The sequence below is a fragment of the Oncorhynchus masou genome, unplaced genomic scaffold (genome assembly GCF_036934945.1).
Source record: "Oncorhynchus masou masou isolate Uvic2021 unplaced genomic scaffold, UVic_Omas_1.1 unplaced_scaffold_2118, whole genome shotgun sequence".
NCBI lineage: Eukaryota > Metazoa > Chordata > Actinopteri > Salmoniformes > Salmonidae > Oncorhynchus > Oncorhynchus masou.
This window is the reverse complement of record NW_027008597.1, coordinates 49837-74934: the sequence shown is the minus strand read 5'-3', so window position 1 is coordinate 74934 and position 25098 is coordinate 49837. Positions and strand designations below refer to the sequence as shown.

The 25098-nt window shown below is 46.6% G+C and overlaps 3 protein-coding genes across 3 annotated transcripts in view; all 3 read right to left on the bottom strand.

Annotated features, from left to right (window-relative positions):
* LOC135532926 (intermembrane lipid transfer protein VPS13C-like) lies at positions 1 to 12950 on the bottom strand. Its single transcript, XM_064960357.1, has 7 exons — positions 12897 to 12950; positions 8306 to 8475; positions 7083 to 7375; positions 1506 to 1660; positions 1374 to 1460; positions 1086 to 1178; positions 1 to 156 (listed from the first exon to the last, which is right to left on the bottom strand). The coding sequence occupies exons 1-7, from the start codon at positions 12948 to 12950 to the stop codon at positions 1 to 3; spliced, it is 1008 nt and encodes a 335-aa protein (XP_064816429.1).
* The window catches only part of LOC135532928 (intermembrane lipid transfer protein VPS13C-like), a 69977-nt gene that overhangs the window by 9060 nt on the left and 35819 nt on the right, over positions 1 to 25098 (bottom strand). The gene's annotated exons all lie outside the window — the stretch shown is intronic.
* LOC135532929 (intermembrane lipid transfer protein VPS13C-like) lies at positions 12256 to 24980 on the bottom strand. The gene is made up of 8 exons (XM_064960360.1): positions 24920 to 24980; positions 23437 to 23596; positions 17905 to 18024; positions 17539 to 17642; positions 17253 to 17420; positions 16042 to 16346; positions 12923 to 13039; positions 12256 to 12284 (listed from the first exon to the last, which is right to left on the bottom strand). Exons 1-7 carry the CDS (start codon positions 24926 to 24928, stop codon positions 12976 to 12978), a joined length of 930 nt encoding a protein of 309 aa, XP_064816432.1. The 5' UTR covers positions 24929 to 24980; the 3' UTR covers positions 12256 to 12284; positions 12923 to 12975.

The following is a 25098-nucleotide window of genomic DNA, read 5'->3' as shown; positions in this document are numbered from 1 at the left end:
TCAGAGTCCACTCCCAGGAACCCTGCAGGCGTAGATGTTCATGGTGGACCACAGGTTGCCGACCTCAGTCTTCTCCTCCTCTGCTGCCTCGTCTTTGGGTTTCGCCGTCATGGCTGCCGTGATGGTCATCACTGTGTTCAGGATGACAGGGGAGATCTGAGAGAGGGAAGGGAAGAGCGTGTCGGGGATTTATTTATCCTTTATTCATACGGGGAAGTCAGCGGGATTTGTGATGATCAATTGAAAATCTCGTCGCAATGACGATCTTGATTGATGTCTATGTTAAGAAGTAGCCTCTCAGTGCATGAGGCGGTTCAATAATTCAAACCATTTCTCACTCCGAGCTCTCAGAGCCAGAGGTGTTCATGGATCCATCTGTACCCGAATACCTGAGAGGGCCCGGATCCAGAACTCAAAATAATGTCACAGGTCTCATCACGGTTCACGGGTCTCTCAGTGACCCAGAGTCAACAGCTACAGCGACCCACGTCAACTTCTTTTCCCGGTTTGATGCCGCCTCAGCCTAGCTAATACCAACACACTCTAGCGCGCCTCAGTTAGCCTAGCTAAGCTAACGTTAACTTCTCGTCCTGGTTTGATGCCGCCTCAGTTAGCCTAGCAGCGTTAACTTCTCACGCCTCAGTTAGCCTAGCTTAACTTTTCCACGGTTTGATGCCGCCTCAGTTAGCCTAGCTAAGCTAACGTTAACTTCTCATCCTGGTTTGATGCCGCCTCAGTTAGCCTAGCTAAGCTAACGTTAACTTCTCGTCCTGCATTGATGCTGCCTCGTCCTGCATTGATGCTGCTGCCTCAGTTAGCCTAGCGAAGCTAACGTTAACTTCTCCTCCTGGTTTGATGCAGTCCATGCCAAGTATTACGTAATCATATTTGATGATAAATAACCTAGCTATGGCAGCTATTAGTCCATTATAAATAAATGTGTATTATTTATGCAAATACAGTCCGGGTGGGAAAGCCCCAGGTCCATTGGGCCCGTGAAGACCTCCTACTCAGAGCACATTGGTACACCCTGCCATAACTTTTTTTTAACCAAACTAACTTGACAAAGAAGGCATGAAACCTACTTTGATAATGACTTCCTCCACAGACACACGGCCGGAAAGGGGTTGGTTGGGGCGGGTTTTGGTTTCCAGGAAGACAGAACACGGACGTAGCACCTGTAGACCAATGAGAAAGAAGCATTTAGGGAGTTGGATTCAATTCAAATATACTTTCAAGGAAAACGTATTAAAAAACGCAATAGGAAATAGCTTTGAATCATGCTTATATAACAGCTTATATAACAGTAGTGACATTAGACGCAGTGTAGAAGGTCTCCAAAAAACGTCTATTAAAAGCTATTTTATGCTCACCGTGGTGACCACCTTGGTCTCATTGGTCCTGATGAAGGGACAGGCCAGAACTTTGAGCTCTCTGAGGTTGGCCGTCATGCTTTGTCCCCCAGGGGGCCTTCCCCCAGGGGGCCCTCCCCCAGGGGGGGGCCCTCCCCCAGGGGGCCCTCCCCCAGGCTCTAGCATCAGACTGAAGTCACATTGGAAGGAGGCTACCAGTGCCGGAGCGTCGGCTCTCATCAGGTTCGCCACAAACACCACCTCTGGGTCTAGGATGACGGCACGCAGCTTGGTCCTGGGACTGGAGCCTGGGGGAGAGAGGAGAAACATCACCCCACCTCCGAACATATCCTAATATTGGGTATGGAGGGTAGAGAGAGAGGAGAAACATCACCCCACCACCAAACATCCTAATATTGGGTATGGAGGGTAGAGAGAGAGAGAGAGGAGAAACATCACCCCACCACCAAACACATCGTAATATTGGGTATGGAGGGTAGAGAGAGAGAGAAGAAACATCACCCCACCTCCAAACACATCCTAATATTGGGTATGGAGGGTAGAGAGAGAGAGAGGGGAGAAACATCACCCCACCACCAAACACATCCTAATATTGGGTATGGATGGAAACATCACCCCACCACCAACACATCCTAATATTGGGTACCAGAGAGAGAGGAGAGGAGAAACATCACCCCACCACCAAACACATCCTAATATTGGGTATGGAGGGTAGAGAGAGAGGGAGAGGAGAAACATCACCCCACCACCAAACACATCCTAATATTGGGTATGGAGGGTAGAGAGAGGAGAGGAGAAACATCACCCCACCACCAAACACATCCTAATATTGGGTATGGAGGGTAGAGGGAGAGGAGAAACATCACCCCACCACCAAACATATCCTAATATTGGGTATGGAGGGTAGAGAGAGAGAGAGGAGAAACATCACCCCCACCACCAAACATATCCTAATATTGGGTATGGAGGGTAGAGAGAGAGAGAGGAGAAACATCACCCCACCACCAAACACATCCTAATATTGGGTGTGGAGGGAGAGGAGAAACATCACCCCACCACCAAACACATCCTAATATTGGGTATATGGAGGGAAACATCACCCCACCACCAAACACATCCTAATATTGGGTATGGAGGGTAGAGAGAGAGAGAGGAGAAACATCACCCCACCACCAAACACATCCTAATATTGGGTATGGAGGGTAGAGAGAGAGGGGGAGAAACATCACCCCACCACCAAACACATCCTAATATTGGGTATGGAGGGTAGAGAGAGAGAGGGGGAGAAACATCACCCCCACCACCAAACACATCCTAATAGGGTATGGAGGGTAGAGAGAGAGAGAGGAGAAACATCACCCCACCACCAAACACATCCTAATATTGGGTATGGAGGGTAGAGAGAGAGAGAGGGGAGAAACATCACCCCACCACCAAACATATCCTAATATTGGGTATGGAGGGTAGAGAGAGAGAGGGGAGAAACATCACCACCTCACCACATCCTAATATTGGGTATGGAGGGTAGAGAGAGAGAGAGGGGAGAAACATCACCCCACCACCAAACACATCCTAATATTGGGTATGGAGGGTAGAGAGAGGGAGAGAGGAGGAGGAGAAACATCACCCCACCACCAAACACATCTAATATTGGGTATGGTCGGAAACATCACCACCACCACCAAACAGAATGATATTTGGCATGGAGGGCAGAGAGAGAGGGAGAGGAGAAACATCACCCCACCAAACATAACATAGAGGGAGAGGATACCCACCATCTGTCAGGTATGAAACTGAACCAAGAATATAGAAAAGGTAATGAAAACACAATGTACAATACCATCACTCCACACCATCACACTGTAGCCATCACAATACCATCACTCCACACCATCACACTGTAGCCATCACAATACCATCACTCCACACCAACACACAGCCATCACAATACCATCACTCCACACCATCACACTGTAGCCATCACAATACCATCACTCCACACCATCACACTGTAGCCATCACAATACCATCACTCCCACACCATCACACTGTAGCCATCACAATACCATCACTCCACACCATCACACTGTAGCCATCACAATACCATCACTCCACACCATCACACTGTAGCCATCACAATACCATCACTCCACACCATCACACTGTAGCCATCACAATACCATCACTCCACACCATCACACTGTAGTAGCCATAGCCATCACAATACCATCACACACCATCACACTGTAGCCATCACAATACCATCACTCCACACCATCACACTGTAGCCATCACAATACCATCACTCCACACCAATCACACTGTAGCCATCACAATACCATCACTCCACACCATCACACTGTAGCCATCACAATACCATCACTCCACACCATCACACTGTAGCCATCACAATACCATCACTCCACACCATCACACTGTAGCCATCACAATACCATCACTCCACACCATCACACTGTAGCCATCACAATACCATCACACTGTAGCCATCACAATACCATCACTCCACACCAACACACTGTAGCCATCACAATACCATCACTCCACACCATCACACTGTAGCCATCACAATACCATCACTCCACACCATCACACTGTAGCCATCACAATACCATCACTCCACACCAACACACTGTAGCCATCACAATACCATCACTCCACACCAACACACTGTAGCCATCACAATACCATCACTCCACACCACACACTGTAGCCATCACAATACCATCACTCCACACCAACACACTGTAGCCATCACAATACCATCACTCCACACCAACACACTGTAGCCATCACAATACATCACTCCACACCAACACACTGTAGCCATCACAATACCATCACTCCACACCATCACACTGTAGCCATCACAACCACACCATCACTCCACACCAACACACTGTAGCCATCACAATACCATCACTCCACACCATCACACTGTAGCCATCACAATACCATCACTCCACACCACCACACACTGTAGCCATCACAATACCATCACTCCACACCAACACACTGTAGCCATCACAATACCATCACTCCACACCAACACACTGTAGCCATCACAATACCATCACTCCACACCAACACACTGTAGCCATCACAATACCATCACTCCACACCAACACACTGTAGCCATCACAATACCATCACTCCACACCAACACACTGTAGCCATCACAATACCATCACTCCACACCAACACACTGTAGCCATCACAATACCATCACTCCACCACCAGCCACACACTGTAGCCATCACAATACCATCACTAGCCCACACCAACACACTGTAGCCATCACAATACCATCACTCCACACCAACACATTGTAGCCATCACAATACCATCACTCCACACCAACACACTGTAGCCATCACAATACCATCACTCCACACCAACACACTGTAGCCATCACAATACCATCACTCCACACCAACACACTGTAGCCATCACAATACCAACACACTGTAGCCATCACAATACCATCACTCCACACCAACACACTGTAGCCATCACAATACCATCACTCCACACCAACACACTGTAGCCATCACAATACCATCACTCCACACCAACACACTGTAGCCATCACAATACCATCACTCCACACCAACACACTGTAGCCATCACAATACCATCACTCCACACCAACACACTGTAGCCATCACAATACCATCACTCCACACCAACACACTGTAGCCATCACAATACCATCACTCCACACCAACACACTGTAGCCATCACAATACCATCACTCCACACCAACACACTGTAGCCATCACAATACCATCACTCCACACCAACACACTGTAGCCATCACAATACCATCACTCCACACCAACACACTGTAGCCATCACAATACCATCACTCCACACCAACACACTGTAGCCATCACAATACCATCACTCCACACCAAAACACTGTAGCCATCACAATACCATCACTCCACACCAACACACTGTAGCCATCACAATACCATCACTCCACACCAACACACTGTAGCCATCACAATACCATCACTCCACACCAACACACTGTAGCCATCACAATACCATCACTCCACACCAACACACTGTAGCCATCACAATACACACCACTCCACACCAACACACTGTAGCCATCACAATACCATCACTCCACACCAACACATAGCCATCACTGGTTGTCACCATCACTCCACACCAACACACTGTAGCCATCACAATACCATCACTCCACACCAAAACACTGTAGCCATCACAATACCATCACTACCAACACACTGTAGCCATCACAATACCATCACTCCACACCAACACACTGTAGCCATCCCACACCAAAACACTGTAGCCATCACAATCACACCATCACTCCACACCAACACACTGTAGCCATCACATCACTACCATCACTCCACACCAAAACACTGTGTAGCCATCACACCCACACTAGCCCACAATACCAACACACTGTAGCCATCACAATACCATCACTCCACACCATCACACTGTAGCCATCACAATACAACCATCACTCCACACCAACACTGTAGCCATCACAATACACCAACACACTGTACCATCACTCCACACCACACACTGTAGCCATCACAATACCATCACTCCACACCAACACACTGTAGCCATCACAATACCATCACTCCACACCAAAACACTGTAGCCATCACAACACCATCACTCCACACCAAAACACTGTAGCCATCACAATACCATCACTCCACACCAACACACTGTAGCCATCACAATACCATCACAAGCCACACATCACTCCACACCAACACACTGTAGCCATCACAATACCATCACTCCACACCAAAACACTGTAGCCATCACAATACCATCACACCACACTGTAGCCACACCTCCTCCACACCACAACACTGTAGCCATCACAATACCATCACTCCACACCAAAACACTGTAGCCATCACAATACCATCACTCCACACCAGCAACACATTGTAGCCATCACACTGGTACCATCACTCCACACCCACACTGTAGCCATCCTCCACCAACACCCAGCTGTTTGAGCCATCACAACCATCACTCCACACCAAACACTGTAGCCATCACTACACAACACCATCACTCCACACCACACTGTAGCCATCACAATACCATCACACACCAACACTGTACCAGCCACCAGTGCAGGCATCACTCCACACCATCACACTGTAGCCATCACAATACCATCACTCCACACCAACACACTGTAGCATCATCACAACACCATCACTCCACACCAACACACTGTAGCCATCACAATACCATCACTCCACACCAAAACACTGTAGCCATCACAATACCATCACTCCACACCAACACACTGTAGCCATCACAATACCATCACTCCACACCAACACACTGTAGCCATCACAATACCAACACAATCACCATCACTCCACACCAACACACTGTAGCCATCACCAACACACTGTACCATCACAATAACACTCCACACCAAAACATTGTAGCCATCACAATACCATCACTCCACACCAACACACTGTAGCCATCACAATACCATCACTCCACACCAACACACTGTAGCCATCACTCCACACCAAAACACTGTAGCCATCACTACACAATACCATCACTCCACACCAAAAGGAAATCCTATGAGCATTGAACGGCTGTATAGTTTTCTGGTTGTCATTTATCTCCCCCACCCTCTCCCCTTACCTGTTCTGGGGTCAGTGTTGGCTCTATCCCGAAGCTCGGCCAGCTGTTTGAGGGGTAGCTGGGAGGTCTTGGCCAGGCCTGGCAGGGCTAGCTTGGTGTTAGTGGGCACGTCCTGGGCAGAGCTCTGGGGCAGGGCCTGGATGAAGAAGTCTGCCACTGCCATGAGAAACTCAACGCTGGCGCACAGATAGAGCTTCTGTACCACCGCCACCACCTGGCGCTCGCCGGCGCTCTGCGTGTACGCCACGTCTATCATGGCTTCCTCGCTCGCCTCGTCACGCTTACCCAGCATCCTGAGGGGGTTTGGGCAAACGTGAGGTTACATATCACAATCAATCAATACAACAATCATTGAGACCGACCCAACTGGTACTATACAGAACATAACCCAGTAGTATTGAGATCGAGACTGGTACAGAACATAACCCAGTAGTATTGAGTGATCCGACTGGTACTGTACAGAACACAACCCAGTAGTATTGAGATCGATCCGACTGGTACTGTCCAGAACACAACCCAGTAGTATTGAGACCGACCCGACTGGTACAGAACACAACCCAGTAGTATTGAGACCGACTGGTACTGTCCAGAACACAACCCAGTAGTATTGAGACCGACCCGACTGGTACTGTCCAGAACACAACCCAGTAGTATTGAGACCGACTGGTACTGTCCAGAACACAACCCAGTAGTATTGACACTGGTACTGTCCAGAACACAACAGACTGGTACTGTCCAGAACACAACCCAGTAGTATTGAGACCGACTGGTACTGTCCAGAACACAACCCAGTAGTATTGAGACCGACTGGTACTGTCCAGAACACAACCCAGTAGTATTGAGAACGACTGGTACTGTCCAGAACACAACCCAGTAGTATTGAGACCGACTGGTACTGTCCAGAACACAACCCAGTAGTATTGAGACCGACATCAACCCTGGTACTGTCCAGAACACAACCCAGTAGTATTGAGACTGACCTGGTACTGGTCAGAACACAACCCAGTAGTATTGAGACCGACTGGTACTGTCCAGAACACAACCCAGTAGTATTGAGACCGACCCGACTGGTACAGAACACAACCCAGTAGTATTGAGACTGACTGGTACTGTCCAGAAACAACCCAGCAGTATAATTCAGTATTTTAACCTGAGGTAGCTTCCACCCCAGAGTGACTCTCCCAACGACAACATGGTGTGACGTCTGGCGGAGCGAGACTCACCTATAGGTAACTCTCTGTACCCCTGTCCTCATGTCGTCCAGGGTGCAGGCTGTGAGGATGGTAGAGACCTCCATGGACCCGTTATTAAACATCTTCCCTGAAGCCTTCATCAGGTGAAAGGTCAACTCGCCCAGACACAGCCTCTCCTGGTGTTGAGACACAGCCGATACCTTGGAAACGGGGAAACAAAGACATACAATCTGTCCATGAACCAATCAGCAGACCACTGGGGGAACTACCTAGAGTCATAACAAGGTCATTACCGCAGAGTCATTTTGGACAGTAAATGACTGGTGTTTGGTAAATGTTCAAACTCTTCACCCTAATCATGACTTTGTGTAATTATCCAGGGCTTGGAGAGCAGAGAGGACATTAAGAGTAAATGACTGTCATTAACTTGACGCCTGTTTAAGACGTACCAAGAGCATTAGTACTGAGACCGGGCTACATCACCTATAGATACGTACCTGTTTAGTGAGACTGGGCTACATCACCTATAGGTACGTACCTGTTTAGGGTCATTAGAACTGAGACTGGGCTACATCACCTATAGATACGTACCTGTTTAGTGAGACTGGGCTACATCACCTATAGGTACGTACCTGTTTAGGAGCATTAGAACTGAGACTGGGCTACATCACCTATAGGTACGTACCTGTTTAGGGTCATTAGAACTGAGACTGGGCTACATCACCTATAGGTACGTACCTGTTTAGGGTCATTAGAACTGAGACTGGGCTACATCACCTATAGATACGTACCTGTTTAGTGAGACTGGGCTACATCACCTATAGATACGTACCTGTTTAGGGTCATTAGAACTGAGACTGGGCTACATCACCTATAGATACGTACCTGTTTAGTGAGACTGGGCTACATCACCTATAGGTACGTACCTGTTTAGGGACATTGACTGAGGCTGGGCTACATCACCTATAGGTACGTACCTGTTTAGAGCATTAGAACCAGGCTGGGCTACATCACCTATGGTTTCCAGGGTTCCTGTTTAGTGAGACTGGGCTACATCACCAGATACACCGTGTTTCAACACCTAGATACAGAAACGCCTGTTTAGAAGTCATTGAAGACTGGGCTACATCACCTATAGGTACGTACCTGTTTAGTGAGACTGGGCTACATCACCTATAGGTACGTACCTGTTTAGGTCATTAGAACTGAGGCTGGGCTACATCACCTATAGATCCTACGTACCTGTTTAGACTGAGACTGGGCTACATCACCTATAGGATACGTACCTGTTTAGGAGCATTAGAACTGAGACTGGGCTACATCACTATAGATACGTTAACCTGTTTGTGAGACTGGGCACATCACCTATAGATACGTACCTGTTTAGGAGCATTAGAACTGAGATGGGCTACATCACCTATAATACGTTAACCTGTTTAGAGACAGCACTGGGCTACATCACCTATAGCTAACCTGTTTAGTGAGACTGGGCTACATCACCTAATAGATACGTTACCTGTTTAGGAGTCACACAGGACAGTGAGGCTGAAGCTAATCACCTATAGTTACGTACTGAGACTGAGGGCTACATCACCTGATAAGATACATGCCTGAGGATAGACAGGAGACATTAGAATTGAGACTGGGCTATTGTTGCTCAACCTAATAGATATTGTACCTTTTTAATGCTAGAGCATGCTATTGTTGCTTTTGCCTAATGCTATTGTTGAGGCTGTTGCTTTGTCTAATGCTATAGATTGCTTTTGGCGTTCACATCATGTTCGTGATAGGAACATCTTGCTAATTGAATGACTGGGCTACATCACCTATAGATACGTACCTGTTTAGGGTCATTAGAACTGAGACTGGGCTACATCACCTATAGGTACGTACCTGTTTAGTTTAGCATGAAGAACTGAGGCTGGGCTACGTCACCTATAAATAAAATTATGTTTAGTGAGACTGGGCTACTTGTATCAAAATACTAGTTAACCTGTTTAGGAGCACAACAGTGAGGCTGGGCTACATCAGCACAACATTTAGTCATTTGTGAGACTGGGCTAATCACCTCAGTACGTTACAGTTTGTTTAGGAGCATTAGACATTGGTGAGGAGCTGGGCTAGACACAGTTCAGCCATTTTTGTTTTACATCACCTATGTAATAGACCTGTTTAGTGAGACAAACTGCTTCACCTATAGATACGTACATGTTTAGGGTCATTAGAACTCAAAATAGACTGGGACTACAACCTATGTATAGGATGGTAGCTGTTTAATGCTATTGAACTAACTGGGCAAAATAACTCGAGGACAGACAGTACCTGATGGAGCTGGCTAATGCTAATGTTGCATCACTAGCATACGACCTGTTTAGACAGCGGTGAAGCTCACTGGGCTACATCACCTATAGGTACGTTCACCTGTTTAGTCATACTGGGTAGCATCATTACGTTGATGTCCCATAAAGTACCTGAGTGACTGGGCCACATCACCACAAAGGCTACAGCTAACCTGTTTAGTCTAAAATTAATGAGGCTGGGCTACATCACCTATTGGTACGTACCTGTTTGGGTCATTGCTGTACAGGACCAGTCCCAGGGACTCTATGTTGAAGATAAACTTCATGGTTTCCAGGGGTTCCTCTTCTACCTTTGTTCTGGAAGTTCAAAACAATGTTCTCAACACCATCTGAAGGACATTAGAGAGAACTAGAAATCAACTTTGTTAGGTCAGAAGAATTAACATGTTCGGGACTCAAGTCGATACATTATAGGTAAATGACCTCTGACCTTTGGCGTAGTCTGTTTTGAGCATCAGCGTGGTCTTGTGTAATTCAGGGCTGTCAATTTTCGGGGCTTAGTCATTGGTCTGGCTGCAGACCAATGCAACTTCTCCAATGTTCTCCATCAGGATCCTCAAGAGCAGAACTGTTAGGTTCCTGACTCAGGGCAACCTGGGGAGAACAAGACGACAGAGAGGATATCTTAGCTGGCTAGAGCTAATGTAGCTTAACCTTACAAGAGACAGGCTGCAAGAAGAAGTCAGGAGTTAGTTAGTGGCTAATGCTAATTTCAGTTAAACTATAAATCTAATACTAGTTAACCTGAAGAGACAAGCACAGAGAGGATGTAGCTAGAGGCTAATGGTTGCTAATGCTAATGTCACTAATACTAGTTAACCTGAAGAGACACAAGCACAGAGAGGTGCATAGCTAATGCTAATGATTGCTAATGCTAATGTCACTAATACTAGTTAACCTGAAGATCAAACACAAGCTTTAGGCTTTGTAAAGACTAATGCTAACCTTCATGGTTCTAATGTCACCTCTAATTCCTGTTATTAACCTAATGCTTGTCTCTGTAGCTAATGGTTCTCTGTTATAATGTTACTAATGGGCTACTAGTTAACCTGAAGAGACATGTTAGGACATACCTTCATGGTCTAATGCTAATGCTAATGTTATCAGCTGATAAGTCATGAGTCTCCTATTAACTTGAGGACAGACAGAAGACTATAGGATCTATCTACCTAGCTATTCCTGTTATCTCCTACCTTAATGCTATTGTTGCTAATGCCTAATGCTATTGTTCTAAAGCCTAACCTATTGTTGCTAAAGCCTATCTCCTACCTTCATGGTCTCTGTCTACCTCTATGGTATCTGTTTCTCCTAATGGTTCCTGTTATCTCCTACCTTAATGGTCTTGTTCTAAAGCCTATGGTTATTGTTGCTAAAGCCTTATGCCTTATTGTTGCTGCCTTAGGTCTTGTTACCTAAATGCTTCCTGTTATCTCCTACCTTCTATTGGCTAAAGGTCTAATCTATTGTTCCTGTTATGCTAAACCTAATGCTGTTGTCTGCCGTCTAGCCTAATGGTTTGTTGCTAAACCTTCATGGTTGCTCCAGCCTCTATGGTTCCTGTTGCTCCTACCTTAATGGGCTATTGTTGCTAAATCTAATCTATGCTTCCTGTTATCTCCTACCTTCATGGGCTTGAGGTCTCCCTCTACCTCTATGCTATCCTGTTATCTCCTACCTTCATGGTCTCTGTTGCTATGGTTCCTGTTATCTCCTACCTTCATGGTCTCTGTCTCACCTCTATCTATGGTTCCTGTTATCTCCTACCTTCATCTCTGTCTACCTCTATGGTTCCTGTTATCTACCTTCCTACCTTCATGGTCTCTGTCCACCTCTATGGTTCCTGTTATCTCCTACCTTCATGGTCTCTGTCCACCTCTATGGTTCCTGTTATCTCCTACCTTCATGGTCTCTGTCCTGTTACCTCTATGGTTCCTGTTATCTCCTACCTTCATGGGCTGTTATCTCCTACCTTCAGGTCTCTGTCTACCTCTATGGTTCCTGTTATCTCCGACCTTCATGGTCTCTGTCTACCTCTATGGTTCCTGTTATCTCCTACCTTCATGGTCTCCGTCTACCTCCATGGTTCCTGTTATCTCCGACCTTCATGGCCTCTGTCTACCTCTATGGTTCCTGTTATCTCCGACCTTCATGGGCTTGAGGTCTCCCTCTATGGTTCCTGTTATCTCCTACCTTCATGGGCTCTGTCTACCTCTATGGTTCCTGTCTTCACCTCTACCTCCATGGTTCCTGTTAGCTCCTACCTTCATGGGCTTGAGGTCCCCTCTACCTCCACGGCGGCCATCTTCTGGTACCATGCTGCAGCCAGGTTTCTCTTCACTGTTAGGAGCAGGTTGACAGGCTCCAGCAGCTCAGTACTGGGCTGAGAGTCTTTTCCATGTGAATTCTGATACCTCCAGAGAAAGCTAAATTACTGACAAGGATAGTTAGACAACTTGCTTATTTAGCTACAGTATACAGTATTAGTGTGCTATCCAGACTTTCATACCATTCCTGTAACAACCCAGGGATGGCCACGTACTGCCAGCCAGCAGGCCACGTACTGTAGCCAACAGGCCAGCCACAGCCAGCAGACCATCTACTGTAGCCAACAGGCCATGTAGCCACAGGTACTGTAGCCAGCAGGCCACGTACTGTAGCCAACAGGCCCACTGTAGCCAGCAGCCGGTAGCCCAGGCCACTGTAGCCAACAGGCCATGTAGCCAGCAGGCCACGTACTGTAGCCAACAGGCCACGTACTGTAGCCAACAGGCCATGTAGCCAGCAGGCCACTGTAGCCCAGCACTGGCCACAGGCCACACTGTAGCCAACAGGCCACGTACTGTAGCCAACAGGCCATGTAGCCAGCAGGCCCACGTAGCCAGCAGGCCACGTACTGTGTAGCCAACAGGGCCATGTAGCCAGCAGGCCCGTACTGTAGCCAACAGGCCACGTACTGTAGCCAGCAGCCACTGCAGCCCAGGCCACTGTAGCCAGCAGGCCACGTACTGTAGCCAGCAGGCCACGTACTGTAGCCAACAGGCCATGTAGCCAGCAGGCCACGTACTGTAGCCAACAGGCCACGTACTGTAGCCAACAGGCCATGTAGCCAGCAGGCCACGTACTGTAGCCAACAGGCCACGTAGCCAACAGGCCACTGTAGCCCAGCAGGCCACAGGTACTGTAGCCAACAGGCCAACAGGCAGGCCACGTAGCCAACAGGCCATGTAGCCAGCAGGCCACGTACTGTAGCCAACAGGCCACGCCACTGTAGCCAGCAGGCCACGTACTGTAGCCAGCAGGCCACGTACTGTAGCCAACAGGCCATGTAGCCCACGCTGTAGCCACAGGCCAGGCCACTACTGTAGCCAGCGGACCACCTACTGTAGCCAACAGGCCATGTAGCCAGCAGGCCATCTACTGTAGCCAGCAGGCCACGTACTGTAGCCAACAGGCCACGTACTGTAGCCAGCAGGCCACGTACTGTAGCCAGCAGGCCACGTACTGTAGCCAACAGGCCACGTACTGTAGCCAACAGGCCACGTACTGTAGCCAGCAGCCAGGCCATCTACTGTAGCCAACAGGCCCGTACTGTAGCCAGCAGGCCATAGCCAGCAGACCTACTGTAGCCAACAGCCAACAGGCCATCGTACTGTAGCCACTATCTATCTCTAGACCTGAGAGCCAGATAGTTAACTTAGCAGGCCAGCAGAGGCGTAGAATGCAACCCCTTGAGCTTTACGGCGCCACGCTGAATTTCTTTTACGGTATTGAAATTCATACCGTCGGTATTTCAAAACAGCCCAGTATACGGTATAAACAGTATAGCGCCCGAGCCTATTCAGTAAGACCACGATTGAACCAAGCAGTTTCTTTGAGAACAAAGTCTTACAACTCAAATCAAATCAATCAAATGTATTTATTTACGAAGCCCTTTTTAGAACAGCAGTTGTGCTTATACAGAAACCACAGAAAGCAAGCAATGGCGATGTAGAGGAACGGTGGCTAGGAAAAACTCCCTAGAAAAGGCAGGAACCTAGGATGAAACCTAGAGAGGGAACCAGGTTCTGAGGGTTGGCCAGTCCTCGTCAGGTTGTGCCGGGTCGATGTTATAAGAGGACTAACGGTTGTCGGACGGTTCTTTGAGAATCAACGCTAACAACTAACGGTGGTCGGACGGTTCTTTGAGAATCAACGCTAACAACTAACGGTAGTCAGAGGAGTTGGATAGCGTTCATACAGATCTGGGACCAGGCATTAAACCGTTACCATCTGATCTGGGACCAGGCATTAAGCCCTTGCTATCTGATCTAGGACCAGGCATTAAGCCCTTGCTTTCTGATCTGGGACCAGGCATTAAGCCCTTGCTTTCTGATCTGGGACCAGGCATTACACCCTTGCTTTCTGATCTGGGACTAGGCATTAAACCCTTGCTTTCTGATCTGGGACCAGGCATTAAGCCCTTGCTTTCTGATCTGGGACCAGGCATTAAACCCTTGCTTTCTGATCTGGGACCAGGCATTAAACCGTTACCTTCTGATCTGGGACCAGGCATTAAACCGTTACCTTCTGATCTGGGACCAGGCATTAAGCCCTTGCTTTCTGATCTGGGACCAGGCATTAAACCGTTACCTTCTGATCTAGGACCAGGCATTAAGCCCTTGCTTTCTGATCTGGGACCAGGCATTAAGCCCTTGCTTTCTGATCTGGGACCAGGCATTAAACCCTTGCTTTCTAAACTGGGACCAGGCATTAAGCCCTTGCTTTCTGATCTGGGACCAGGCATTAAACCCTTGCTTTCTGATCTGGGACCAGGCATTAAACCCTAGCTATCTGATCTGGGACCAGGCATTAAGCCCTAGCTATCTGATCTGGGACCAGGCATTAAGCCCTTGCTTTCTGATCTGGGACCAGGCATTAAACCCTTGCTATCTGATCTGGGACCAGGCATTAAATCTTTGCTTTCTGATCTGGGACCAGGCATTAAGCCCTTGCTTTCTGATCTGGGACCAGGCATTAAACCCTTGCTATCTGATCTGGGACCAGGCATTAAATCTTTGCTTTCTGATCTGGGACCAGGCATTAAGCCCTTGCTTTCTGATCTGGGACCAGGCATTAAACCCTTGCTTTCTGATCTGGGACCAGGCATTACACCCTTGCTATCTGATCTGGGACCAGGCATTAAATCTTTGCTTTCTAAACTGGGACCAGGCATTAAACCCTTGCTATCTGATCTGGGACCAGGCATTAAATCTTTGCTGTCTAAACTGGGACCAGGCATTAAACCCTTGCTATCTGATCTGGGACCAGGCATTACACCCTTGCTTTCTGATCTGGGACCAGGCATTAAACCCTTGCTTTCTGATCTGATGAAGCAGAAGATGACTGTGTTAAACAGAATGCACTGACCTGGACAGTTTGAGCTGTGTGAGCTGTACGTCCATGTGGTCAATGACAGCAGGAAGTGGACATCCCTCCACAGCAAGTAGAGAGAAGCTGTTGCCCACGGTGATGAGCCCCAGGTCCACCTCCAGTGCATTGTGTGAGGTGGAGGACTGAGGGATGACGATGAGAGGGGCCTTCAGCCTGATGTCCATGGAGAGACGGAAGCTCTTCTGGGCGAAGTCCCTGATGCTGGAGGCCGCCTTCTCTGCTGCCTGGGCCGTGGCCACACTCACCGCCTCCTTGGCCGTCTGGAAGTTGTTGCTGAAATTCTAAAGAGACGGAAAACATGGATGAGGGAAGTTCATTAGCGAAAAAGGGCACCAGGAAGGAATCAAAGTGGAGACCGAGCTAGGACGGCTAAACTTCCGGAAAATTCTCATGTTTTCCCAGGAATCTCAGTTGGATGATTCCTGAAATTAGTAAGGTATCGCTGAACTGGGAATCACCCAACCAGGATTCCCGAAATTAGTAAGGTATCGCTGAACTGGGAATCACCCAACCAGGATTCCCGAAATTAGTAAGGTATCGCTGAACTGGGAATCACCCAACCAGGATTCCCGAAATTAGTAAGGTATCGCTGAACTGGGAATCACCCAACCAGGATTCCCGAAATTAGTAAGGTATCTCTGAACTGGGAATCACCCAACCAGGATTCCCGAAATTAGTAAGGTATCGCTGAACTGTGAATCACCCAACCAGGATTCCCGAAATTAGTAAGGTATCGCTGAACTGGGAATCACCCAACCAGGATTCCTGAAAAAAAAACAGGAACTGAAGAAAGAGAGACTGCACACTTAGATACAAAAATCTGTTTTAAATATTCAAGACCTGACAAACTCCAGTACCCACACTGAGACTCACCAGCAAAGACATGACAAACTCCAGTACCCACGCTGAGACTCACCAGCAAAGACATGACAAACTCCAGGACCCACGCTGAGACACACCAGCAAAGACATGACAAACTCCAGGACCCACGCTGAGACTCACCAACTCCAGTACCCACACTGAGACTCACCAACAAAGACATGACCAACTCCAGAACCCACGCTGAGACTCACCAACAAAGACATGACAAACTCCAGTACCCACGCTGAGACTCACCAACTCCAGGACCCACGCTGAGACTCACCAACAAAGACATGACCAACTCCAGGACCCACGCTGAGACTCACCAACAAAGACATGCCAAACTTGTGGAGGTAGACGACCTGGACACAGCCCACGTTGAGCTGGACCTTCCCGTCTGTCTTGGAGGTGTCTGCGTAGCCGGCTCCCTCTGTCGCCTTGGGGGTCAGACTCATACTGAAACTAAACACCTCGTCTCCTACGATAGAGATGGCCTGCAACGGAGAACCAAACCGTTAGCAGGTAAAACTCAACTGCAATATTTCACCGGGGTTGAATGGTCGCATCTCCATCCGTCACTGAAATCTTTCCTGGTTTAACTTCGTGACTTACCTTTTTGTGAATACTTTTTGGGTCAACATTAATGACGATGAAATCCCGAAGGCGGGCGGAGATGTGGGTTTGAGGCCCTTGCATCAGGAGGGATCCATTGAAACCTGTACAACAAGATAAAATGTTGATCTGATGCGAACATCAATTCAGAAAAAGGTCAACAGCAAACCACACAAGCACAAGACACTTAAATAACCCACCGCCCAAAAAAATATTTTGTGGACTTTCATCATATACAAACCTTGGCAGAAATCGCTTACGAAAGCCCTAGATTATAATCAAATATAAGTGTAACTGTATAAAAGACAACATTGTGTAGCCATTGAGTTCTTAACGGGCCCCTGAGGGTTCTGTCTATATCGGCACCTTGTATCTTGATGTCAGCCATGTTGCAGTTCTGATCACACACGAGGACGTTGAACGCCCCCAGCCGCATCATCACCTTCAGGTCGACGACGTCACCGTCCGACGGAGAACCTAGAGCCGCTGTCATGGAAACGGACAGAAAGTCACACGATGATTTCGCTATTGGTTGACCAACCAAAAGGAGACATGTAAGATAGCCCCCTTAGGCGTTCAGAATCTGTTATATCTAATGAAATGAATGGTACGTTTTCATTACTAACACGTGAAACCCCCCAAAAAAACAAAAATAATATTTAAAAAAAATAAATAAATAAATAAATAAATAAATAAATAAATAAATAAATAAATAAATAAATATATATATATATATATATATATAAAAAAAGGCACTTGAAACTCTCGACCGCTCCACACATATTAATGGGCGCCCGTTCAGTCCTCCTTTTCCTGTAGTCCACAATCATCTCCTTTGTCTTGCTCACATTGAGGGAGAGATTGTTGTCCTGGCATCACACTGCCAGGTCTCTGACCTCCCTACTGGCCGTCTCATCGTTGTCGGTGATCAGACCTAACGACTGTTGTGTCATGAGCAAACGTAATGATGGTGTTGGAGTTGTGTTTCAGCCACACAGTCGAGGGAGTATAGGAGGGGACTAAGCATGCACCCCTGAGGGGCCCCAGTGTTGAGGATCAGCAAGGCAGACGGGTTGTTGCCTACCCTCACCACCTGGGGATTCAATGACCATCAACAGTCCACTTGGAGTGGTCCACTGGCCATTTAACCAGGTCACCGGATTAACCTGCTGACACAGCTCAGTGATCCCTATCCGAGGAGTGTATGCAGACGTCGAGGCGGAGTGTGAAAGTGGGCAATGTTTTAGCAGGATGTGTGTGTTTACTTGACATGGCTAAGAGAGCTCTAATCTCATCTACTAACCACTGCTCTGTTTTTCGTCTGTTTATGGGGCAAGATCAAGTCTACAGGATGCAGGCTGGAGGTCAGGTGTGTATGTATGTACATTCAGAAAGTATTCGGACCAATTAACTTTTTACACATTTTGTTAAGTTACAGCCTCTTTCTAAAATGTATCTACACACAATACCCCATAACGACTAAATTAAAAACAGAAATCACTTATTTACATAAGTATTCAGACCCTTTGGTATGAGACTCTAAATTGAGCTCATGTGCTTCCTGTTTCCATTGATCATATTTGAGATGTTTCTATAAATTGATTGAAGTCCACCTGTGGTAAATTAAATTGATTGGATATGATTTGGACACACACCTGTCTATATAAGGTCCCACAGTTGACAGTGCATGTCAGAGCAAAAACCAAGCCATGAGGTCGAAGGAATTGTCCGTAGAGCTCAGAGACAGGATGGTGTCGAGGCACAGATCTGGGGAAGGGTACCAAAACATTTCTGCAGCATTGAAGGTCCCCAAGAACACAGTGGCCTCCATCATTCTTAAATGGAAGACGTTTGGAACCACCAAGACTCTTCCTAGAGCTGGCCGCCTGGCCAAACTGAGCAATCAGGGGAGAAGGGCCTTGGTCAGGGAGGTGACCAAGAACCTGATGGTCACTGACAGAGCTCCAGAGTTCCTCTATGGAGATGGGAGAACCTTTCAGAAGGACAACCATCTCTGCGGCAGTCCACCAATCAGGCCCTTATGGTAGAGTGGCCAGATGGAAGCCACTTCTCAGTAAAAAGCACATGACAGCCAACTGGGAGTTTGAGAAAAGGCACCTAAAGACTCAAGGCCATGAGAAACAAGATTCTCTGATCTGATGAAACCAAGATTGAACTCTTTGACCTGAATGCCAAGCGTCACGTCTGTAGGAAACATGCCTACGGTGAAGCATGGTGGTGGCAGCATCATGCTGTGTTGATGTTTTTCAGCGGCAAGGACTGGGAGACTAGTCAGGATCGAGGAAAGATGAACGGAGATCCTTGATGAAAACCTGCTCCAGAGCGCTCAGGACCTCAGATCTGTAGAGAAGAATGGGAGAAACTCCCCAAATACAGGTCTGCCAGGCTTGTAGAGTCATACTCGATGCTGTAACCACTGCCAAAGGTGCTTCAACAAAGTACTTAGTAAAGGGTCTGAATACTTATGTACATTTTATATTCCGTATTTGCACACAATTCTAAAAACCTGTTTTAGCTTCATCATTATGGGCTAGTGTGTGTTGATTGATGAGGGGAAAAAAACTATTTAAACCATTTTAGAATGAGGCTTTAATGTAAATAAAATGAGGAAAAAGTCAAGGGGTACGAATACTTTCTGAATGTACTATATGTAGTACATGAATACTTTCTGAATGTACTGTATGTAGAACATGAATACTTTCTGAATGTACTGTATGTAGTACATGAATACTTTCTGAATGTACTGTATGTAGGACATGAATACTTTCTGAATGTACTGTATGTAGTACATGAATACTTTCTGAATGTACTGTATGTACACAGTGTATGTAGTACATGAATACTTTCTGAATGTACTATATGTAGTACACGCTGTATGTAGTACATGAACATTTTCTGAATGTACTGTATGTAGTACATGAATACTTTCTGAATGTACTGTATGTACACGGTGTATGTAGTACATGAATACTTTCTGAATATACTGTATGTAGTACATGAATACTTTCTGAATGTACTGTATGTAGTACATGAATACTTTCTGAATGTACTGTATGTAGAACATGAATACTTTCTGAATGTACTGTATGTAGTACATGAATACTTTCTGAATGTACTGTATGTAGGACATGAATACTTTCTGAATGTACTGTATGTAGTACATGAATACTTTCTGAATGTACTGTATGTACACGCTGTATGTAGTACATGAACATTTTCTGAATGTACTGTATGTAGTACATGAATACTTTCTGAATGTACTGTATGTACACGGTGTATGTAGGACATGAATACTTTCTGAATGTACTGTATGTACACGGTGTATGTAGTACATGAATACTTTCTGAATGTACTGTATGTAGTACATGAATACTTTCTGAATGTACTGTATGTAGTACATGAATACTTTCTGAATATACTGTATGTAGTACATGAATACTTTCTGAATGTACTGTATGTAGTACACGCTGTATGTAGTACATGAATACTTTCTGAATGTACTGTATGTAGTACATGAATACTTTCTGAATGTACTGTATGTACACGGTGTATGTAGTACATGAATACTTTCTGAATGTACTGTATGTAGAACATGAATACTTTCTGAATGTACTGTATGTACTGTATGTAGTACATGAATACTTTCTGAATGTACTGTATGTAGAACATGAATACTTTCTGAATGTACTGTATGTAGTACATGAATACTTTCTGAATGTACTGTATGTACACGGTGTATGTAGTACATGAATACTTTCTGAATGTACTGTATGTAGAACATGAATACTTTCTGAATGTACTGTATGTACTGTATGTAGTACATGAATACTTTCTGAATGTACTGTATGTAGTACATGAATACTTTCTGAATGTACTGTATGTACACGGTGTATGTAGTACATGAATACTTTCTGAATGTACTGTATGTACATGGTGTGTGCAGAACATGAATACTTTCTGAATGTACTGTATGTACACGGTGTATGTAGTACATGTGTGTTCATGATGTTTATAAAGGGCTGTCTCTGTGGTGCACGTCCGTAGTGTTTACACGACTACTGTATGAGGTGTGTAGAGTGTACAAAGCAGACTGATCACTGGAAATAGACGCCGATCCCGGACGTTTGAAAAGGTCCCAGAACGTCAACCCTCAACCAATTCTAAACAATAACCCAGCACTGGCAGTGAACTGGTGATGCTCGGAGCCAGATCCCGCTGCTCAGACCTCTGAGCTACTACCCAGTTCACAACGCTCTAGCATCACGAGAATACTTGATTGGTAATAGCTTGTCCTTTTGAATTATTTTGGTTTTAAGCCTTCGCCCAAACCATAGACCTAACCTTCACCACTCAGAACGAACACCTAACCTTCACCGCTCAGAACGAACACCTAACCTTCACCGCTCAGAACGAACACCTAACCTTCACCACTCAGAACGAACACCTAACCTTCACCACTCAGAACGAACACCTAACCTTCACCACTCAGAACGAACACCTAACCTTCACCACTCAGAACGAACACCTAACCTTCACCACTCAGAACGAACACCTAACCTTCACCACTCAGAACGAACACCTAACCTTCACCGCTCAGAACGAACACCTAACCTTCACCACTCAGAACGAACACCTAACCTTCACCACTCAGAACGAACACCTAACCTTCACCACTCAGAACGAACACCTAACCTTCACCACTCAGAACGAACACCTAACCTTCACCACTCAGAACGAACACCTAACCTTCACCACCGAACACCTAACCTTCACCACTCAGAACGAACACCTAACCTTCACCACTCAGAACGAACACCTAACCTTCACCACTCAGAACGAACACCTAACCTTCACCACTCAGAACGAACACCTAACCTTCACCACTCAGAACGAACACCTAACCTTCACCACTCAGAACGAACACCTAACCTTCACCACTCAGAACGAACACCTAACCTTCACCACTCAGAACGAACACCTAACCTTCACCACTCAGAACGAACACCTAACCTTCACCACTCAGAACGAACACCTAACCTTCACCACTCAGAATGAACACCTAACCTTCACCACTCAGAAGAACCTTCACCACTCAGAACACCTAACCTTCACCACTCAGAACGAACACCCAACCTTCACCACTCAGAACGAACACCTAACCTTCACCACTCAGAACGAACACCTAACCTTCACCACTCAGAACGAACACCTAACCTTCACCACTCAGAACGAACACCTAACCTTCACCACTCAGAACGAACACCTAACCTTCACCACTCAGAACGAACACCTAACCTTCACCACTCAGAACGAACAACACGAACACCTAACCTTCACCACTCCGAACACCTAACCTTCACCACTCAGAACGAACACCTAACCTTCACCGCTCAGAACGAACACCCAACCTTCACCACTCAGAACGAACACCTAACCTTCACCACTCAGAACGAACACCTAACCTTCACCACTCAGAACGAACACCTAACCTTCACCACTCAGAACGAACACCTAACCTTCACCACTCAGAACGAACACCTAACCTTTCAGAACGAACACCTAACCTTCACCACTCAGAACGAACACCTAACCTTCACCACTCAGAACGAACACCTAACCTTCACCACTCAGAATGAGTTGATTCTGTTTGAACAGAAAGAGGAAAACGATGACATCTTGCTGGTATAAAGTATGTCTACTGACTTGATGAAGAAAGGCCGTCCTCTCCTTGACCTTGTGCCTAGTTTCTTTCTAAGATGTGTGCAGGCTGTTGAGTGTGTGTGTGCTTATAGTGTGTCCCCGTCGGTATGTTTGTGTGTGTGTGTAAATCTGTACAGTGTGTGTTGTGTACTTGTGTAAAGTATATTGTGTGTTTACTTGACTTGGCGGAGATGGCCCTGCTGCTCTCCTCAGACTTCTGCTTAGGCTCCTCTGGTGAGGGGGGCAGGCTGCCGGAGGACAGGGCAGAAGACAGGAAGTCTATGGTGGAGAGGAGAGCCTCCGTGTGAAGCAGTAGATCCAGGGAGGTGAAGGTCACCTACAGGAGGGGCAGATGGGGAGAGAGAGTAGAGAGAGAGAGAAGAGAGAGTAGAGAAAGAGAGTAGAGAGAGAGAAGAGAGTCAAGCGAGAGAGTAGAGAAAGGGGGAGAGAGAGGGGAGAGAGGAGAGAGAAAGAGGAGAGAGAGAGAGGAGAGAGAGAAAGGGAGAGAGAGAGAGAGTAGAGAAAGGGGAGAGAGAGTTGAGAGTAGAGAAAGGGGGGAGAGAGAGTAGAGAGAGTAGAGAAAGGGGGAGAGCGCGAGAGAGAGTAGAGTAGAGAGAGAGTAGAGAGAGCAGAGAAAGAGGAGAAAGAGAGAGAGAGCAGAGAAAGGGGGAGAGAGAGGAAAGATAAAGAGTAGAGAGAGGGAGAGAAGAGAAAGAGAGAGGAGAGAGAGAGAGGAGAGAAAGGGAGAGAGAGGGGGAAAGGGGGAGAAGGGGGGAAAGGAGAGAGAGGGAAAAGGGGAGAGAGGAGAGAGTAGAGAAAGGGGAGAGAGAGGAGAGAAAGGGGAGAGAGAGGAGAGAAAGGGGGAGAGAGAGAGGAAAGATAAAGAGTAGAGAGAGAGGGGAAAGAGAAAAGAGGGAGGGAGAGAGGAGAGAAGGGGGAGAGGGGAAAGGGAGAGAGTAGAGAAAGGGGAGAGAGTAGAGAAAGGGGAGAGAGAGGAGAGAGAGTAGAGAAAGGGAGAGAGAGAGAGAGAGAGTAGAGAAAGGGAGAGAGAGTAGAGAAAGGGGAGAGAGAGGAGAGAGAGTAGAGAAAGGGGACTGTGAGTAGAGAAAGGGGAGAGAGAGGGAGAGTCCTTTGAGGTCTTAAGAGAACAGGAAAGAGTGGAGAGAGATCGAGAAAGGAGAGAGAGGGGAAAGATAGAAAGTAGAGAAAGGAGAGAGAGGGGAAAGATAAAGAGAGAGTGAAGGGGAAAGATAAAGTTTAAGAGAGAGGGGAAAGATAGAGAAAGGGAGAGAGAGGGAAAGAGAAAAAGGGAGAGAGAGCCACTTAACCAAGTCACATGGACTGTGATGCTCAGACGGTAAATGAAACCAGTCCTTTGAGGTCTTAAGAGAACAGGAAGATGTGGCCTTCACAGACCTCTCAGATCCCCATTCAACAACCAGCAGGCTCCATTAACACGGCCGCTATTCTTATAAAGGATGCCAGTGAAGGCTTAATGTTGTATCCAACATAGACACATATCAGAGCCTTTCCCAGCATTACAACGAGTTCATGCTAGTTTAAAAACAACTGGTTGGAGTCTGGTTGAAATGATGTCGTTTTAATTTTGCCCGCTTGAGTGTATGGGAAACAAATCAACCGTTTAGATATCATTACTTACATTGATCATCTGCTCAGTATTCTTGTGAACAGTGGCAAAGTTTGGCCCATTTCTGTCAGCCTGGAAGAAACAATTAGCAGTCATTTAGGGGTAATGGAAACACAAATCAATTAGCAGTCATTTAGGGGTAATGGAAAACAAATCAATTAGCAGTCATTTAGGGGTAATGGAAACACAAA

Excerpts from the sequence above, each read along its gene's own strand:
- LOC135532926 (XM_064960357.1), bottom strand. The coding sequence starts at position 12,950 with ATGGTACCAGAAGATGGCCGCCGTGGAGGTAGAGGGGACCTCAAGCCC. Across the intron at positions 8,476-12,896 it reads GGGACCTCAAGCCCATGAAG|GTATCGGCTGTGTCTCAACA; the intron begins GTAGGAGCTAAC and ends CCCGTTTCCAAG. Across the intron at positions 7,376-8,305 it reads GTACAGAGAGTTACCTATAG|GATGCTGGGTAAGCGTGACG; the intron begins GTGAGTCTCGCT and ends AAACCCCCTCAG.
- LOC135532929 (XM_064960360.1), bottom strand. Across the intron at positions 17,421-17,538 it reads CAAAAAGTATTCACAAAAAG|GCCATCTCTATCGTAGGAGA; the intron begins GTAAGTCACGAA and ends TCTCCGTTGCAG. Across the intron at positions 16,347-17,252 it reads AGTTTGGCATGTCTTTGTTG|AATTTCAGCAACAACTTCCA; the intron begins GTGAGTCTCAGC and ends CCGTCTCTTTAG.